Source organism: Rhyacophila brunnea, unplaced genomic scaffold (assembly GCF_057557595.1).
Source record: "Rhyacophila brunnea isolate RB1 unplaced genomic scaffold, BYU_Rbru_1.0 scaffold_6, whole genome shotgun sequence".
Taxonomy (NCBI): Eukaryota; Metazoa; Arthropoda; class Insecta; order Trichoptera; family Rhyacophilidae; genus Rhyacophila; species Rhyacophila brunnea.
The window spans coordinates 12,560,312-12,582,476 of NW_028233276.1; the positions used below are offsets into that span (position 1 = coordinate 12,560,312).

Consider the following 22,165-nt stretch of genomic DNA (forward strand, 5'->3'; position numbering starts at 1 on the left):
CCGCCGAACTTTACCAGTTCGTCAATCCAGCGGCTTTTAGGGCGACCACACAGCCACAGCCGTTTCGTACCCCTTGGGTACCATTGGATGACGGCATTTGTCCAGCGGCCGTCCTTTCGGCGAGCAATGTGCCCCGCCCATCTCCATTTCAGCTGTTTGGCAACGTCTTTTACATCGCGTACTTTTGTCTGCTTCCTAACCCATTCGTTTCTCTTACGGTCCTTTCGCGTGATGCCCAACATGCACCTCTCCATGCCTCGCTGTGTGACTCTTAGCCTTTGGACATCTCTCGTGTTGAGGGTTCACGTCTTGCAGCCATACGTGAGCACGGGTAGCACACATTGGTTGAACACCCTACGCTTAAGACATAATGGTAGGTCTTGAAGATACTATTCAGACGTCCGAAAGCACTCCATCCCAGCTTTGTTCTTCGAGCAATTTCATCGTGCATGCTTCCGTCTATGGACACCTGCTGTCCGAGATAGACGTAGCTACTGACTTGCTCGAGTTGGGTGCCAGAAATACAGATAATCGCAGGGTCCGAAAAACAGTTCCTCATCACTTTTGTCTTTGAGACATTTATCTTTAGACCGACCGTTTGACTGACATCCGCGAGTTCTTGCATTCTACCTTGGAGGTCTTTCGGGTCTTGTGAGAGTATAACAATATCATCTGCATAGCGCAGGTGACTGAGGTGCTCTCCATTAATTGGAACACCTTTTTCCTCCCAATCAAGTTTCCTAAATAAGTCCACAAGAGTAGCGGTGAATAGTTTAGGTGAAATGGTGTCACCTTGCCGGACACCTTTGTTAATGGGGAATGTACACGACCGTTTGTGGAATTTCACGCATGCTGTGGCATCACTGTATATACTGTTCAATATGTTTATGTAGCGTCTGGAAATTCCTTGGTTGCTAAGAGCGTCTATAATTGAGATTTTTTTGTATTCCTGGTAGCGCTCTATGATTTCCCTGACGACCTGTATATGATCCATAGTACTGTAGCCTCTTCTGAATCCGGCTTGCTCTCTTGGTTGGTTCTCGTCTAGAACTGTTTCGAGACGGTTTGAGAGTATTTTCGTGAAAACCTTATACAGAATTGGCAGTAGACTAATTGGTAGATAGTTTTTCAGATCTTCAGTGTCTCCTTTCTTATGGAGAATAATAATGGAGGCATTTTCCCATGACTCTGGGATGTTCTCTTCGTGCAGACAAGACGTGAACAGACGTGCGAGCACTTCGCTCACCGTCCTCCCGGCCCGTTTGAGAACATCGATAGTCAGCCCATCTTCTCCCGGGGCTTTCCCACTCATGCACATTATAGCATATTCCACCTCTGTGGTAGTAACCTCGGGAAGAGGATCTCCATATTCTCCGTTCACCGGAAGATCTGAATTGATGTCAGTGTCATCTTTGTATAGAGCGCTGTAAAACTCTACAACAGTGTCCAGTAGATGATCCCAGTTACGCACGATACTTCCATCTTGCGCTTTTAGTGTCGTGATCTGCCGTCTCCCAATTGACAGATGCTGCTTGTTCTTATGTAAGCTCCTTCCTGACGCAACAATTGATTCTACAAGGTTCATATTGAACTTACGAAGATCTTCTCGTATGTTTTTACGTAGGGTTTTGCACAGCGTGGAGTACTCGAGATCATTTGCAACTTGTTGCTCGCTTTTCGTACTCCTACGCAGCTTCATAAGATCCAACGTTTCCTTTGAAAGTTTGCTTACTCGTTCAACCACAGCAGCAACTGTCTCTTCCGAAGATTCTATAATGATTTTTGTTATTGCCTCGGTGTTTTGTAGAGATGGGGTCATTTTCAGCCTGGAAAGCCGCTAGCCTGTTCTCCAGCTCTTGTTGGAATTCGACTCTGCTTCTCAAGCCTCTGAGGACTCTGGGCTTCTGCATCAGTTTGGATATCTCACGTTTGATGTTAAATCGTACTTTACACCTTACTATTCGGTGGTCGCTGCCAGTATTAAATCTGTTAATGACTGTGCAGTCTAGAAAAATATCCTTCTTGACGGTGAGGATGTAGTCGATTTCGCTGGTTCGTTTTGCTGGGCTTCACCATGTCCATTTTCGTTTACACAGTTAATACACACAGTTAATTCATAATTGAAGTCATAGTATTATTTTGTATCAGTATAAAATTGGTAATATACAGTGTACATCCAAATTGTTTTACGCACATTTACATCACAAAATTGCAATGTAAAAAAAAAGAAAAAGACTGAGGTTGGGCCAATGATGGTAGTTTTTCCCCACCTATCTCAAATCCCCAGATATTGTCGCAAGTCAGGGCAGGGTGACTAGCAGTTACGGGGTATCAGTCGACCGTGATTAAATAATGCGAGTTAACTCAAGTTACATCAAGACACATCACAAAAATACAGTCCACTATTAAAAGCGCAACCAGACTGTTTATCAGATTTTCTTTCTGGCATATTCATTTCACCTCAAACCCTCTCCGCATTGTCCCTGTGATGAAGTATTCAAGATTTAGAGCACATCTTTAGTCGTCGTCTTATTGAGTCGACTGCAAGAGACTCGCTATTTGACGTATGCAGATCCTCTACCTAATATGCGGATTCCATGCCCTTACGATTACAATCTGTTACAGTGCCGATCATAGGTCAATTAGATAATACTGTAATATTTTATATATCCTAATGTAATATACTAATATCGTATTTAAATATTCAGCTGTTCCATTAGTTTTGCATATTCTATGTCTCAGTTTATAAATTTATCAAAGTATCAATACTTTTTCTTTCGATATGGCGCCCTACTTAAGAGCATACTTGTGTGAAACGGCAAATAATTTTCAGCAATAGGTGTGACGTAATTTTGCATTTTCAGAGAACGATAGTCGATTTGTTCGCACGTCAATTTGTTTTGTGATGGCGTCGGCGGAATTAATTCTTAAATCGTGTAAAGATGACTAAAAAATGTTACGTGTTTACTCAAAAACAAAACATATCAATGAATATATTATTAGTATTACTTAAATAACAATAAACATAACATTAAATATACGCATGTTGAATTTTTATGACAAATTATGTTTTGTTCGTCACGCGCCGTTTGCACAATCTGTGCGTTGCGTAGTCACGATCGTTTTAGACCGTGCCTCAGCTGAAGTATAGCCTATAATTGAATTCATCATTGAACAAGCGTTATGCCAATGGAAGGTCGGAGTAAATAGAAATTATAATTATTCCATTTACTTATATATTATTTATTCCGGTTACGAACGAGAATTAACTAAAGTGGTGGGTATGACGTATATGGGTTTGCATGACACACGAGAAAATGTCTCCAAAACCGTGTGACCAACGCAAACGTATTTTTATGTAAGATTATGCAAACCAATTAATATTATGCACATTTTTAACGAACGGGCATGCACAAGGGCGTAGAATAAAAAGGGTCAGTAATTGCAGAGTCACGTTGCGGGAGGCCGGGGCCCCGTGTCGCCTGCATATTTTACCGAGCCGCATTACCCCAAAAGCACAAGCTTTACTAAAAAAGAATGCGCCACTGGACTGGAGGAAAACAGATTCTAAAAGTGGTTAAATGGACTATAAACAACAGTTTTCAAAAAACTTCGTTTTATCAAGACTAAACAATATTCATTTTTTTCTAGATAAAGGGTACATGAGACGATTACGATCACAAATTAAAATAAACGCTGACTACACGTGTGGTAGGTAATTAATTCACACGTGGTTATGGTTGCAAGACAGGTATTTATCGCTACAATCAAAGTGCGGAATATAAGGACATGAAGAATATATGCGGTGAGACTGTAGGCGTTGCGACATGGTAACTATCAAGAGTTCTGGTTGGTGACTACGCTTGGGCGATTTCCATCAATTATCTTTTACGCGCCGGCTAGACGGCAGCGACTTGCCTGCGCGGTATAAAAATACGGAATACTTTTACACCGCTTTCGGTTTTCGCGTGCAGTTTTCCCGTCCATACACACGGGCTTCCCAATACAAACCAGTTTGCGCATGTAAGCTTGTCGTAAAGCATGAGCGTCTAGCCGGCGATTTGGTCAATTAAACAATTCATTTCGAAAAGAATTACATAATTGTCAAAGACCATGCACAAGTTTATCATTATTGGCGTACTATTAATAATTGTCCTTTTACACTATTGTCTGAATGTTCTGCGGTGAAGTGGTGAGTTTATCCTAAGCTTTGGGTTCTAGTTTATAATCCCGCGTACACCCAATCCAGAAAATGACTATGGACGTATACCTGACAGATGAATTGTTTTAAAATCGAAGGTTAAATAAATTCAACAGCTCAATACTTAGTAGATTACAGTTTCATATCATTAAATTTGTCATTTGAAACTGTCTGCTTATCCGATGTAATGTCTTGAAAGGGGCGCGCTAGATTGATATCCACTTGGAAATATTGTTTCAATTTGAGAGACGGCGATCTGGTGATCTCCCTCCCCTAGCGATGGTTTGATGCTGGAGTGCTTCTCAATATTTTATTGGGTTCGGATGCGCGCTGCTTTCATATTACCACTTTGCATCCAACTTCGACCGATGGACCGTAAAATGCACGCGAACTCGCAAAAAGGTACAGAAGCAGAGTATTTACAGACAATGGGTGTGTGGAAAAAAACACCAGATTATTACGTGTTATTGAGTTTGTCATTGCATAATAATATATGTATATATACCTATATTATTCTTATACAGCCTTATCACCCATTGCCTCACTACTGATAATCCTTTTCTATATAATAAATTATGTGATAGTATATAAATGCGTCTTAATTCGCATGACGTGACCACGATATGATGTTGCATAATGAATAACTAGTACCTACTGTTCTTTTCTTAAATTATTACATTTTTATGGATGTGTTTCATAGTTACGTATTGTTTATAATTCATTTATTTTACCTTTCGCTTAAGCTAAGGGACCGGGTAATGTGTGACGGTCGAAAATTAAGAATTCGTGATACCTTTTCGAGCTATGCTCGAATTATCTGTAGACTTTATAGAAAATATGTATAGTATGCCATTATAATTCCGTATCTTTTCTCATTTTAGAATCATTGCACGATCTCTCTTTATAGCTGCACATATTTCACATGTTAATACCTTCATAATTAAAAACTACAATGAATAGTTTACCGATTATGGTTGAAGATTTACCAGACGGATTAATAAAATCATATTTTTAAAAGTACTATAAACACGGACATCTGATGTATCAAATATAGCTTAATGCTTCATTTTAGTACGGCAACGTTTGCAATAATACTGTTTTGGGGTATTAATATTATATTTTATGAAATCATACAATGCTAATTTCTAAGATGGTGAACTATACAGAATCATAACGATATATAGATATTATGTTTTATAAAATCTACACTATATTTAGGCTAACCTCGCAAATATACCCTACATTCTTATTTTTTTTATTTTCACCCAGCACTTTGGCACTTAAGCATTTACTTTATATTCTGTATTATTTATTTTATTATTGTCATTTTCCTTGTCATTAGTAATTAATTATTTTTTATTTATCTTACAATACATAGTAATACTATTTATAATAATCGCATTCTTCGTAGTTTTCCTGCGTATTGTGGCGCGTTAGTCATTCACTTAGTCAGTTATACTCCAAATAAATGTTTAAATGAAATACATACCGGCTATTTTGTCCCGTTGATGTTATTTTAATAATCAAATATAGGTTTGTAATGGGTATTATGATTAACAATATTTCTTAGAAATCGACGAAACTGTCTTATTGATTTACTGCTCAGTGAAGTTTTTCTTTCATGTGCGTGTGTTAGAAATAATCATTGGACAGTTTATTTTCTATTTTTCTTATTCTATTAGCGCATCTAAAATAATCTAACGATAACATTTAATATTTTTGATTATTTTAATGAAATCATACCTACTATTAAATATAAAATTCAATATTTTATAGATTTTTCGTATCTTGCCATTATTTTTGATATTCTTATTTTCATTAAGAGATAATAAACGGAAGATAAAGGTTTTTATCCATGATTATACGGAAAATATTTTATAAGCGTTTTTGCTTTTGATTTTAGAACAGCCATAAACTTTTAAATCAAAGATAAAAATGATTAATCACACCACGGTGTCAGTTGTGTAATTTTCAAATGTTGCAATACGGATAAAACACACCTTCAGTTTTCAGCGGGTATCCAATACCTCAGCAAAAACACGAGGGTGCATAAATTTGTGTGAAAGTTTTCCTTTTTTTGCGCGCCTTCCCTCCTGCAAGCCGGTAAACGTCTTTATACACCTTTTTGCGCGCGAAACTAAATATTTATTCCGACAGTGTGTTGCCATATTATTCTGGGATGGCTGTGGCGAGGACGAAAGTGGTTAACACACGTGGGCGGAAAGCGGGGAGATGATGTAAACACTACTAGAAAATTCACTCCACCGTAAATACGTGAAAATAATAAATAAACCTTGGAGGATTCGGACTAATTTGATATTTCTTTGTTTACAACGTTGACATGTACCAAAGTATATGTTTTACACTATACAAGAGCTTGTAGGCATTATTCGTTCGCAACCAGGAATAACACAAATCAACAAATTACATTCGTTTTAGGATTGCAAAAATTTAATAATCAAGGCTATCCAATAGTCGCCAAATGATGCGACGTAAATACACGAATGTAGGTAATAAATTATGTAATAAATAATATGTTTGTTTGGTGTATTAAATATTAACTAAACGTACTTCTTTATAATACTTCCGTCCTGGGACAGCTGTTGATTGCAATGTTTGAGTGCAATCATAGAATTGCTAGGCATGTGTTTGAATTTTTGCTATTAATCCTTCGATCAAACAAAATGAGAAAATTTCTCACAGAAATCTGTGTTGCCACTTTGGCGCGGATTTACTCTGACTGCTAATTACACAAATGATGAAATATTGCGGTCATACATTAATTAATAACGTCCTCCATCATTTTGTTGTAGCCTGCCGATTGGAAGCAATTTAATTTTATAAAGTAACCTGTTCTTAACCGTCTTGAAGGCTTCGTCACCCCATTTCTAGTTCGTGAAAGGGAAATATTACTATTTGCATTGCCATCAAAAATGTGGTTGGTCTATATTCAGTTGACATTGCCATATTTTATAAATCGGCATGTATTTGCTACATGGACCCACCAGTATAAGTTGTCCGCTGAGTGAGGGCACCACATGCTAACATTTGTCATATCATTCAATACTTTTTATACTGTGACTAGTTTAGTTCTAAATTCGAACACTGGACGATTTATGGTGCTCTATAACATCGCATATATTATATTTTGGATTCATTCGTCAAACTCGATTAAGTTAAACTGGGATGATTATAATAATATGTACAAACACCCACATCACTTATTAAGGACTCTTATTGAATTTAAAATGAAGATTCTGGGAATATTTTTTTTAAATGGCATCTGGCGGACAAAAACATCTCTTTGGTATCTAAGTAGTATCTATGCTAAATTTAAAATTTCTGATTGTGGACGAAACTGGGGGGAATTAATTATATGTAAGAATATGGTAATGGTAGTACATAAATGTAGTTGTTTCATCATTTTATTAAGCATTAAATAGATTTATGTTTCCTCTCATTCCTAATTATACGCTGGAAGTGCCTGCGGATCCTTTTCTCCCCTCGCAGAAGTAATGCATGGCACATGTAATTGTATCACAAACTAAATGTAAACTCATTAACAGTATGTTGCAGTCTCATAAATAGGTTAGGCCCTGGTGTGGAGCAATAATTGCCGAAAGAAGGACATAAATCCCGGGAAGTGTACCGGTAAACAATGTCGCGCTAAAATAAAATGGCAGGCAATCAATTATTACCAACCCTAAACCGAAGAAAATGTGTTACCTATTACGAAATACATATTGTATATCAGTGGCGAAGGGTGGAGGTAGGCTGTTAAGATCCGCCATAAGTAGTGCACATTAAACTTTTTCAGACATACATATTTGTTTTCTTTGAAATAAAACTACAATTTACAGAAAGTGTTGGTTAGTTTTTAAAATTCAATTAAACCCTGAGAAACTAAGCCATAATAGATAATAAGTCAAAAAATACATGTATATCTATAAAATATCCAAAATTATGCAGTTAAATCATACATAACTTTGAATATTTATATATAGAATAATATTTTTTATTTATTATAGTTTGGTTTAGGCAGGGCTTAATGAAAATGAACCAATAATATGTCTAATATGTATTCTTAATCCAACGAAAACAAATAACTATGAATGAAAAAGTGTGCACAATTTTGTCGTATCGCCTAAATTAGACCAAAACTATTATGGTTTGGTTTAGGCAGGGTTTAATTGATTTTTAAAAACTAACTAACACCATCTGTAAATTGCAGTCTTAGTTCAATAAAAACAAATACATATGACTAACAAAGTTTAGTGTGCACTATTTATAGCGAATCTTAACAGCCTACCTCCACCCTTCGCCCCTGTTGTATATCATTAAAAAAAATATCTATGGTTTCTCACAGTTACACAAACATTAATAATGTTTTGTTATTCAATTTTATTTGAATTTACATTTCGAAATGAAATTTCACTATTCCTTGATAAGCTGTCAATCTGTCAAATATTTAAATGTCAATGATAATATTGAAATCATGGAGGTATTAAATAATCAGAGGGGCAACCAATCGGCTTTCTCATACAACTGAATGAAGCAGGCCAACAAAAGCCGACAACTTACGAGAAATAGCGACGCGATAAAAAAAAATGCAGGGCATCACGGAGGATTTACTTTGGTCATTATAACGTACCCATATAATATAATGTTAACGTGGAAAATTTGCCACAAATTGATTACCAGCCTGCCTCACCATACTTTTTCACCATAATTTCATATAACCTGCCGCCCCTAGATTGAAATCGATTATTTCCACGTGATTCCGCGCAACCTTAATTCCGTCAAACCAGCGTAGGGCGACTTTTTGGTTGTTTTTTATCCTTCGGGTACCACTGGATTATCGCATTCCTCCAGTAGCCATCCTGTCTTCGGCTCATTTTCATTTAAGAATTAGGCATACGTAATTACGTTGGATACTCGTTTCATCATTTTTCTGTCTATATAGGTACAACTATCTATGCCACGTTGTACGTGATTTTGATGATCATCAAATAAATAACACTTCTTGGATAAAACATTATAAAACGTATACTGATCCCAGCACGACTATTAAAATGTATAAAATATTCTTTCCCGCGTAAATAAAAGTGCTTCCAGGTTCTTCTAAGTAGTTCCGTGACATTATAAATTATTTTTATTGTAACCCAGGTTCCTCTATGTACGTCCCGAATCACCAGCAACGTGGAAATGTCACGTAAATGTCAACATTTTAACGTGATCGTAAAATAATCAACGAACGCGCTTTCAACGGATAAAAATTACTCCGGAAATTTTACGTAATACGGCGGAAGGAAATGGCTACAATAACGTAATAGTAAAATATTTACATACAATATATATCCGGTAAATTGAAAGCTTGTATAGTAACATCTACACAACACTTCAAGTTCTATACTTCATTGAGCTTTTTGAAGTTACCTAATAATTTCAAATCATATTTTTATCATAATACCCGATATACCCGATAACCGATATTCCGGACAATGACCAGAATATAGGCTACTTATATTATATTACCTAACTACTATTATACTGCACAAAATAATACTATTTTCATATAATTACAAACACTATCTAACTTGCAGAACCGAAACTAGATGTTATAGTGGCCGAAGTAGAAAAAATGCGCCTTTTACGTAATAAAAAATATTGTAAGAATCTTTGATTTTTTTATGTATTGAGGTAGATATATAGGTACAATTCTTAGAATAAATGACACTTTTTTCATTTGTTTTGAATTGCCATGAAGATTGTAAGCATCACAGTATTTGCGAGCTTCTTTTGTTTTTTTAATCTTGTATAAAATTAGTGGATACCAAAATAATGCGATGTGAATTTAGAATGGTTAGATAAACATCATAAAGTACCACTTACTCGTTAAATATAAATACGATTATTTGACGGTTTTGTTGTTTAATTTAATAAAACGCATTTTTTTGTAGTACTTATTCCACTTTTAATCAATAAATTAGGACCGGTTTTGTCCGCCTCAGAGGGACATTTTCCGGACGAAACTGTAAGTGGAATAAGTACTACAAAAAAATGCGTTTTATTATATTAAACAACAATACAATACAGGTTCCACCATGAATTGACAGTTAACAAAATAAAATAAATCTGACGGTTTATTATTTTCATGGAAAATATCAATATTAGTATTTATTATGAAATAGGGTGGTTTAAACATACTTAAAAATATTCCACCCAAACAAAAAGATTTTAATCGCACTTATCGACGCTCTGGACGTGTACATTCGAAAATAAAATCAATAAGTACTTATGACACACGGGGGACTCGGCCCGGAAATTGTATAATACATTTTTCTTTTTATCGATGAAAACAAACTATACCGTAAGTGTCGGCTGCTTCCGGATAGCAGTTATAGTTTAAGCCTTCGAAGATAATTTAGTTTAAACTTTACTGCCACACCACATTTGGACATGTTAAAACTTCCCCATTCAGTATAAACATGAAAATCGTTCGCTTGGGGGCACTCAAAGGGTTTAAATAAATACGCAACTAATACGGGTAAATACTACCCTAGCGATAAATTCGATCGTTTCACAGTTTGTAAGTATACTGTTTTGCAGGTAAAACTATTTCTAAACTTAGTGGACCAGCAAAATCAAACGCGATTACAATATACCATTGGAAATTACAATACACGTTTATCGGGATTCAAAAGTTTTCCACACTATCTGTAAATCGCTAATGGCGTCAGCCGGAAAAGAAAATAACAATTCAATTTAATTATATTCTGTTTGAGTGAGATCTATAAACATTATGAGTATACAATGAAGACGTTGAGAATAGTCCAATAACAAATAACCAATTGATAATATGGTGCTTATAAATTCCGATAAATAAATGAAGAGCCAACATTTTACAGGACAGCTAAAAGTTAGATCCTTCATGTGGCATAAAATGTGAAATGGCGTGGCCATGTCAGTAATAATTTATGATGAGCAACAATATTAATATCGATTACAATAATATTTCCTGTGTTTCAAAAATGACTAATATATCATTAAATTCATTTATTTTATGTTAGTTCTCCGTGCTTTCCTCTCCCTTGGCAATTTTTATTAAATTAAGTATGTAAATCAGTCAAAGCTCGCTTGAGAGCTCCTCTTGAGATATTCCCAGTCGTAATAAAACGTAAGGCTTCGTGATACACTCGATTAAGACTGAGTGTGGTGCGGGAAGGGTCTTTGTTTGTGTGGATGGTACACACACTTATTAATTATATACCTACCGTAGATGGTAGAGTACTGTAAATCATTAAATATCCAATACTAAATGATGGTTGATAACATCGAACCATGAAATTGCGTCGGAGTTGTCCATTTGTATTATTTCCTAGACTATCTATCAATAACTCCATATATCAGGTTTAGGCGTTGCTCGTTATCGCGATGATTTAAAAATATATTAAGTATATTATGAATAAAAAAAACTGACAGCTACACCGGTGTGGTACTTATTTTTACAGTTAATTAATCGTTTAGTAATGACTCTTCTTCGCTGTATCACTATGACCTTGGCCACACAACAATCAAATAAAATTATTTAACTTTAGATTAAACGAAGCCTTGAGGAATAAATTAATAAATCGCAGGATTTAATGGTATGAGACGGAGAAAATTTTCTCCAAGCAGTGAACCCATTTTAAGAACAACAAACCCAGTCTAAAATGTAAAGCACGTAGTTTAAATCCATCACGATCCACGTGAGTCAAGTGCTTACCTACAATTCGTTGGAAAGAAAACTCTAGATGCCAGTTTGGTATTACCTACCCATTTCGTAATAACTTTAGATGTATATAGCCGTATAACTTGTAAGTGCAACACTAAAATTATTTTACAGCAAAACGTTGCTGGAATTCAAATTTTTGAATAACTATACTTTGCTGAGGAAGCATAACATAGAAATTCAGCTTTCTCTCCAGAGACATAAACGTAAGTAGAATATACATTAATTGTAACGTTCTTTATTCAAACGTTACACTGTATGATCAGATAAAATAAAAAATCGCTAATATACATAATAAATTTTCATTTGTACATAATATTCGAAATGTATTCATACTTGAATTTTAAATTGATTATGATTACAGTGAATCATAGGTAAATAGGTAATTTTTTTTTTAGATTATGGCAATTGATTATAACAGAACAGATTAATACGAGGGTGGGTCAATAATTCCTTAGAAAAAAGCATTAAAACAGTTTTTATTTTTGTATTTTTTTTTTTATTTCTCAACATAATCTCCTTGGAGCTCAATACACTTGGTAAGACGTTTCTCAATTTTTTTTAAACCGTCAGAAAAATAAGTTTTCGGAAGGTCCTCAAAATAAGCATTTGTCCGATCGATGACTTTTTCATTAGAAAAAAAACGTTGTCCACTTAGCCATTTTTTTAAGTTTGGGGGGGCTAAATCTGGCGAATACGGTGGGTGGTCGACCAATTCGAACTTCAATTCTTCAATTTTAGCCATTGATCGTAAACATGTGTGAACACGGGCATTGTCCTGATGAAAGAGGATTTTTTTCCTGTTTAAATGAGGCCGTTTTTCTTCAATTTTGTTTTTTAGCTGGTCCAATAAAGATGCATAATAATCCCCTGTTATTGTTTTTCCTTTTTCCAAATAGTCAACGAAAATAATTCCACGCGCATCCCAAAATACAGTAGCCATAACCTTACCAGCTGATTTTATGGTTTTCGCCTTCTTTGGACATGGTTCGCCTTTCGCAATCCACTGCTTTGACTGTTCTTTCGTCTCGGGAGTATAGTGGTGTATCCATGTTTCATCTACAGTCACAAAGCGACGAAAAAATTCATCCGGATTGCGTTGCATGAGCGACAACAGGGTTTTAGAGGCCACCACCCTATTGCGTTTATTGTCGACTGTGAGCAAACGCGGCACCTATCTTGCAGAAATTTTTTTCATGCCCAATTTGTCATGTAAAATAGAAATGACGCTACCTTTTGAGATCCCTGTAACCTCAATTATCTCACTCAACTTTAATCTTCGGTCACTTAACACCATATCGTGGTTTTTATTGATCATTTCTGGTGTAGTCACCTCTACAGGACGTCCTGAGCGTGGTTCATCCTTTGTTGATGTACGACCACGTTTAAATTCATTTAACCAGTTATAAATAGTTGCAAGTGAAGGAGCAGATATGCCGTGAACTAAATCCAACTCATTTTTTATTTCCTTTGCTGTTAACCCTTTTATATTAAAAATTTTAATAACAGCTCTAAACTCAATTTTCTCCATTTTTGTAAACAAGCAAATTTTTTTTTAAATGTACGAGAAACACACAACAACCCGACCAATCTGATTGAAACTTCGCAGCTTACTGAATCGGTAGTGCCGCTGCATGAAAACAAACCGCTTACAGTACTAGTCGCGCCACCTGTCGGCTTTTCTAAGGACTTATTGACCCACCCTCGTAAATAGAATTCAGGTACGATATATCACAATACACTACATTTTGGAGCAAGGTTTTGTAGGTGTGTCCTACGAAAATGAAGCTCACATTATAGGCATGCAATAGTGTGCGTTGCAACCTTCAAATACACCAATATTGAATAATTGTCTGTGTATAAACCGAGAGCAGTTGTTAAAACGAAGGACAAGCTTATAATGACGTATTCTTGACACGTGTGTCGTTATATATCTCATATTCTTCCATACTCGAGATCGGATGCCTGCTACCTACTCCACACCCGTTAAGTATTTCAGTTACCATTAATTCTGTGTTCCCTTCCCTGACTACGAAGAAAGTACTATTAAGCACCTACGCAACAAGATACAATATTCATATACCCTACCATTGAACATTCATAATATAAATTAATAATAATTAGGGTGTCATCTTATTTATTTGGTTATTGAAAAGTTGACTATTCATCAAAACCTTTAATTGACATAACACATTGAAATAGGTTACCCAGAACTGCATCAAATAATAATATCTAGCCCAAGTTCATTGTATATTATGAACATGGGGCCATACAGAGTGAATCCGGGTAGATATATGAAAAGTACCACAGACCATGTATAAAATCCACAGAAATACTTCAAAATTCTTTTCCCGTGTTTACGGGTTTCCTTGGCATGGCTGTCATGAAAGTTTTCAGAAGTGTACATAAATCAAAAGAAAACTCCAACATAGAAAAAACCCACAAACCAAATGGAATTTGTAGTCAAGAGAATAAATAATATGCAAGATGTAACCTTTTCGTGGAAAACACATTCTAAAGGCGATCAACCTTTTCTTTGTCCCACAAATAATGTAGAGGTGGACTGACTACCTTTCGAGTTAGCGCCCCTCACCGCGACCGGACGTCTCCGGAGCATAAGTGTGGACGGTCCCAAATTCAATTTGCACCCTGAGGTTATTTTTATCACATTTTCAACAATACCTAGAAGTGTCCGGAAAGGGCTACGTATAGTTGAAAGGGGTTTTCAATCTGTGTCCAAATCGGAAAAGCCAGTTTGCTTACAAACTATAAATTAAATAATGTTTGGTGATGTTTGAATAAACTATAACAGTATTGTAATAATAAAGAATACTGATTCCTAAAAAGTAGCTATATTATAATATATATGGCTGTATATATATTTCATAAAAAATCAAACAAGTTATAATAATAATATGACACATATTTTTCGTGGCGGAAAACCAATAATAAACACCCAACTCAAATAATCATTCACTCGAAGAAAGGCAACACAGACATTTTTCATTTTACTATGATTGCTTTGTATCTAGAATAAATCTTAGCATTAGTTTTCAGATTCCGGTTCTCCAAAACATGTCATCATTTTGATAAAAAAATAACTGTCAGAATACACTGGCCCCGATAAATGGAAGAGCTTCTTTCCGTGAAAGCATTTCTGACAGGTGTCAACGCAGTCGACATTTTGCACGCGTGACGTCACCGCGAAAACGCCGCCCTTTTTAGGGAAAATGTTGAAAATTGTTTTCTATATTTAAACGCCCCGCTTACTTACGCGCATTTACCTGAGGAAGATTTATCCCTTTATCGTCATTTTAAAACGTAAATGTTGAAGGTAGGGAGGTATAAATAATTATCAATTTAAATGACCAAAATAATATACGATTATTTTCCCGATGACGACTAAATAATACGTGCTACATATTTCTTAAATCATTGATAAATACTGTTTGAATCGATATGTAATAATAAAATACTTGAATTGATTGAGGTATTGAAAAGTAGACGATGACCCTTATCTTAAATCGATTCTAATCGTATACCCACCCCGTTTACACGTGTATGGATTTACTGCTGACTGTACGTATTATCGCAGCCATAACAAAAAGATGCACGCACGTGTAAACACGTATTAATTATCCGTGCAAGTTGTAAGATTGCATGTATGGATTAAGATTTAAGAAGCTTTTACATTTTCACGCGACAATTGGATTGTGCGACATTTGCGCCTGCGCTGTAGAACGACAGTGGCAAACCTGCCGAGGAAAAAAACGAGATACACCGCGCAGACTTATTTTGACGTTAACCGATATCACCTATCAAATAGCACCATACAATGACAACATCGCGTTTCGCTTACTATCACTTACTATTAAAGAATGAGTTTGGTTAGACAGTCAGCACTTTTACGTTTTAGTTCAACAGTTATTATCGCGATAGTTAAAAATACACACTATTGGTGCAAGTAAATCCATGCACATGTACAGGCGCTATTATATTACATAATCGTATTAATTCATAGGAAGAAATATTATTTGAAATCATAAAATAGATACTTACACATTTTCTTACCTAATCGAATCGATGAAAAACTAGGTTATATATTATAGCAGCTAATTTAAAAAAAATGGAAATTTATAAACACCGTAGTTTGACGTTTGGATAAAATTGACACTTGTTTAACACTTTAATAGCAATTATGTTTTTTGTATAAAACGTAGAAAATACTTTTCTTACATTTAAAGAAGAGCCCTTTACAGATACCTACCTACCCTAAAACTTCAATCGAAATTCCAAAACACTTTCTACAAAATTTCGTTTCAAAGTTCTGCTCTTCAGTCTCCAGTCAAGGAACGCTCCAGAATAATATATAACTTTTCAATGTGTTTAAGTTAGTTACATTCTCTTTAAGTTGATACTACTGCGTGCCTCTGCAGTCTACAGCCATCTTTTCGCGAAAACAATTTCTTCAGCAATTTTCCATATATGAATACCTATCTACTTTTAGAATTTATAAAGAACTTGTATGGTTACAAAAGTTTACATACTTAGTATATATATGCGAACAAGGAGCACCGCTTTAATGTAAAACAGTGGTATTCAAAGTGGGCGCCGCAGGATGGTTGAAACAAAATTATGCCCGACGATATTAATTCAATGCGTTCATCCAATGTCACCGATGTGAATGCTTCGGGGGTTGTTTTCTACCGACGATATATAAACAGCTATTCTCCTATAACTACGTTAGTCATACATCTTTTTACGACGGACAATATTTTAGCGTTGTATTTAAAGATTTATTTTTCTTTCAAAACCTACCTACTTTATTTTTAATAACTGGAATCTAATAACGAAAAAAATACTGTGGTAGATTGACCAGAAAAAAAACCTTTAAATCGGATTATGATAGTGATACTTTCGTTAAGCAGGTCGAATGTGTCAAAAATGGGTCTTTATATTATGATTCTCAAGTGTATGGTTTTTAATTGGGGCATAATAAAGGCTATAAAAAGGTTCTCGCATCTGATTCTAAAGTGAAAATTTTCACAGCTTTTAAATTTAGCAGCTCTTGGCAGACAAAGATTTGATAATGCACTATAAAATAAAATGAATGATATTCGAACAGCAACACACTGTTTTAAAAAATATCTAAATATTGAATATCATTTGACATTAAGTTGACACTTATGATTTAATTTAATCGTATAACATTAACAGTTAATTATAGTCAATATAATTAAATATATGCATATTAACTATAGTATGAACGATATTATTCTTTTTCGCCCCTTTTGTTGTAATCGATAAGAAAGAGCTTTTACAATATTATTCACAACAGTACACTTATTACTCTAATGCATCCACCAACTTGACACGACAATATAAATCCTCCGGCGACATTTACAAAATAAATCCGGCATTAATACAGCCTCAAAAGCCAGCCGGAGAGGAAAGGAAGGGGTGCAAACCGACGCCGAGATTTCAGCGGGATATTAAATTTGCACTCGGCAATAGCCGGCATAATTGAATTTGAATAATTGGGCCTATTTATGGGGTCGTCCCGGCGCGCGGGCTTCTGCATTCGAAGGGATGAAAAATACAATGCGGCCCGCCTAACTTGATTAGCCTCCAAAGCTGCGAATTTCATTTTTAATATCATGATGAATGCGTCGACAGCTAGCTTCACGTATGCTTTGCGCCAAGGCAACAATACCGGAAAATAAACGAAACATTATGATCTAGGTCTATTTTATTGGGTCTAGGACGATTTGGCACCGCGAACTGGCCTCCGCCGATTGGCCTCCGGTAATTGGCCGCCGGTACAATCGGACGCCGGCCCAATTGGACGCCGACCCAATTCGACACCGACCCAATTGGCCTCCGGGAGGATTGGACGCCGCACAGTTGAATTAAATGCGCAAAGGAATAGACGTACGTTACGATTTGTTGGAGTAAGTAAGCAAGTCAGTTTAATATGCTTCTATCTTCTCAGTAGTTGTACCTTATACATTTCGCACTTGACACATTTTTAATATAGATTGAGAATAATTATTATGCCTTATGATGTTTATTAAAAGAAAATAAGTCTTCCCTCGCTAAAACTTAAAGATGTGCATAATCAATTAATTTATTGTCTATACACGGGTACTTATTTATATTTACAACAAATATTAAAAATAATGTTAGATGTTAGAATGAAAACTACATTATATTTCAGCGTTTTATCGACTTAATATTATAATAAAGCTTAAACATGTACATTATTATGCATAAATGCGTATTTTAAGATAGTATGAAATTAAAAACAAAATATTAAGTAAGTTATCTGCTAAGTATAAATGTTTCAGTAGTTTGATTGATAAGCTACTTAGGTACTGGGAAGGTACTGGGACGAAATCCCGAAGGCCGAAATCCCGAAAAATAAAAATAATACAAGCACCAACAATTGCGCAATTGCGAATTGCGCAATTATTGATGTTTGTATTTTTTTTATTTTTCGGGATTTCAACCATTCGGGATTTCGGCCTTCGGGATTTCGTCCAGCACCCAGTACCTAAGTAGTTTATCAATCAAACTACTGAAACATTTATACTTAGCAGATAACTTACTTAATATTTTGTTTTTAATTTCATACTATCTTAAAATACGCATTTATGCATAATAATGTACATGTTTAAGCTTTATTATAATATTAAGTCGATAAAACACTGAAATATAATGTAATTTTCATTCTAACATCTAACATTATTTTTAATATTTGTTGTAAATATAAATAAGTACCCGTGTATAGACAATAAATTAATTGATTGTGCACATCTTTAAGTTTTAGCGAAGGAAGACTTATTTTCTTTTAATAAACATCATAAGGCATAATAATTATTCTCAATCTATATTAAAAATGTGTCAAGCGCGAAATGTATAAGGTACAACTACTGAGAAGATAGAAGCATATTAAACTGACTTGCTTACTTACTCCAACAAATCGTAACGTACGTCTATTCCTTTGCGCATTTAATTCAACTATGCGGCGTCCAATCCTCCCGGAGGCCAATTGGGTCGGCGTCGAATTGGGTCGGCGTCCAATTGGGCCGGCGTCCGATTGTACTGGCGGCCAATTACCGGAGGCCAATCGGCGGAGGCCAGTTCGCGGTGTCAAATCGTCCCATTCCCATTTTATTGGCCAATAAAAATGGCCAAAACGGGATTACAGTTTCCCTGTTGAACGATGTTTTTTTATTAATTTATATTCGAATCTCCTCGATCACAATTTATTAGTTGCCCAATTGCAACGTTGGTAACAGCTGACAGATAATTGCATAATACAGTATTACCTACTTTCATAACAATATTACATACATAGTTATGAGATAAATTAAAATCCTGTCCGTTGATTGCTGCCGGCTTTGGTATTATCTAAATACGTGAATTTAGCGAGTTTAACAAATCTAAAAAAATCTTCTAAATAAAGGTTTTTAAAATATGTAGGTATGTGTCCTTTCACAGGTGCATAAAATTGTAAGTAGGTATCTAAATGTTTTGGTTTTCGTCTAAGTCGACCATGTTTCGGGTTCGAAATTGTCACTGTATGTAGTAGATGGGTAATTAAAAAAACAATACCATCCATTCATATCAAATACTAGTCGATGGCCGTATCTACACTATATTTAGTATTTACACATTTCATATTTTTGTATTAGTGACAAATGTGGGCAATAATCATGTGAAATTTGCTACAACTTATACTGAAATGCGAAATAACTCACAACTATTTTAATCATTAGAATAAGTAACTTTCTTCTACTTCGGTTTCATAGATTTAGGTTCCGTCTATCGTTTTATCGTGTCTCATTTTCCATCAATCTACAGACCACCAGTTTTTTTAGTTACCAAGATAATTTTTATACATAAAGCGTAGTCCATGAGAATATATGTACATCTGCCCGCAAATAAATTACACAATTGTTCGTAAACTTTTGCCCATACACAAATTCACGTGCAGAAACATCTGTTTGAAAGGCCGACTACATGGTCGTGTTAGTTATCGGCTGTTTTCGAATGCAATGCAGTAACATGTTCGCAATAAAAATGAAGACTGCATATTTCGTTAAAATTGTTACCATTTTTTTCAATATGTAAGAAGTATATTCATGTCACGGCCTGGATATACTGGACCTTGGGCTAGATTCATACTACAGAAAGCTTTCTTTTCGTAGGTATCAAATTCAACATCTCATTGTATAGGTGATTTTGTTGTCCTGAGCTATAACTTAATTAATGGATACCTCTTGTACAATGACTACGAATGTATCGATCGTCTTGATTACATTACCTGTCCACGCATTTCAATCTTGAAAACGATGACACTTCCTGAACACAGTATACGACAGTACACCAGTAAAACAACACACACAAAATATTTTTTATTAGTAAATGATAGATAAGAAGGAGTAGGACGAAAACGGTAGAGATGTTAGTGACATGCAGAAGAAGAGTATTAGAAAGCCAATGGAAAACCACCACCATGAAAAACTGAAACAGAAAATCACAAACAAGTGATTAAAAGAAGTCTTTGGATAAACTTTAATAAATATAGCAACCAACCATTTGCATGAGAAGTGAATTAAGTCTCTAAGATACTCGAATTACGGTTAAGGTCATTAGAACATGCATAGCTCTCAACAGATAGGACACTTCAGATAATATAGAAAACTCTACGATTTGTTATATACAAGCCTACAAGTGTGATGACATGCAACGCACATAACACCTATCAATGAAAAATCGCGTTGCATTTGCCAACTTCTGCATTATAGCCATTGAAAACACGAATTATTTTAGATCGATTAGAATAGTGTAAGACAATTATCTGAAAATGATCTAGATAGACAACAATGCTGTCCAAATGATTGATCAATAATAAAATTATAGAAAAAAGGTATGAATCACCTACTACTTGAAATACAACTTTACTGTCTTCCATGATTGTATTTCGAGAAGTACCTAGCAACTACAATGTTTATATACTTATTGGCGTGCAATTATGCATTGATAACTAATGAGGATAGATGAGATACATTTAGTCGTGGCAATCATGTCTTTTGGGAATCACGCAAGCACTCGCAACCGTCAGCTTCGGCGGGTGGGCGGGGTGTGAAGAAATTACGTACTCGTAGATCAATTTGATTGTTTTTATATTTTTTTATTCACGCCCGATACATCCGCTGAAGCCGAGGTTTGCGAAATACTTACACGTTTCCGGAAGCAGACACAAGATCATTTACCACTTTATATGTTGGAACCATAAGCCAAGTCGCACATGTTTTTTTTCAACGTCAATACATTAAGTTACATATTTTTGTGAATGACATCACAATCCCATTGACAAATTCAACATGTTGCGTCAAGATAAGTTTGAATACGCGACAGGGCTAACATGCAACATACGTAAGCAAAAAAAAATAAAATTATTTAGCAGGTATAACAATAATTCAACACGCCCCCAATTAATGGGTAGTTCCTAAGTATTAGTAAAATCGGTAATGTGATAACTAATAATATTCTCACCTGTATCTGCAGATCTGTATTTTCCGTCGTCGACTTTCAAACTCAGCGACCTGTCAGAACTCTTGAGCGACTCGTCACTCAACGACTTATCACTAGTCGACTTTTCGCGCGGCGCCAAGTCGACCGACGGTTTACGCGGACTGACGACCGACTCGACGTCACTTGCGGAAGATTTACGCGGAGAATCGATGTCACTAGTGGAGAGTTTACGCGGACTCGCGACGGGCTCCGCGGCACTCGCGGGCGCCACTTTGCGGATGACTTGCGCATAGACATCGCTGGTGGAGGGTCTGCGTGCAGCGGCGTCCGCTTCGACGTCGCTGAGCGACGGTTTGCGAGCGGCTTCGCGCTGGATGGCGGCGTCGCGGTTGTCGCGCGCGGGGGTTGAACCGCGCGCACGCACGTAATTCCAATCTTCGCGCAGTTTGTTGATCTTCTCGCGCAACTCAGCGGAGATGTTTTGGTGCGCGGATTCGCACTCTTTCTCGATGTTTGTGTAGTTTTCCAAGATTTCATTGACATCTGTTTCACGATCGCGCACTTGACCCTGAAATAATAACATTAATATAATCTTAGTTGAACTAATAAAACTCGCAAAGATTTCAATAACAATACTTGATTAAAATCAA

The 22,165-nt window shown here is 35.8% G+C and overlaps 1 protein-coding gene across 9 annotated transcripts in view; it reads right to left on the minus strand.

Moving 5' to 3' along the window:
- Positions 1-22,165, minus strand: part of Dys (Dystrophin) — a 1,414,635-nt gene that overhangs the window by 1,236,674 nt on the left and 155,796 nt on the right. For all 9 annotated transcript variants that reach the window (XM_085956687.1, XM_085956682.1, XM_085956685.1 and 6 more), the window contains one exon: positions 21,537-22,083. In XM_085956687.1, the coding sequence (XP_085812813.1) occupies positions 21,537-22,083 (547 nt within the window). The remainder of the gene's footprint in view (positions 1-21,536; positions 22,084-22,165) is intronic.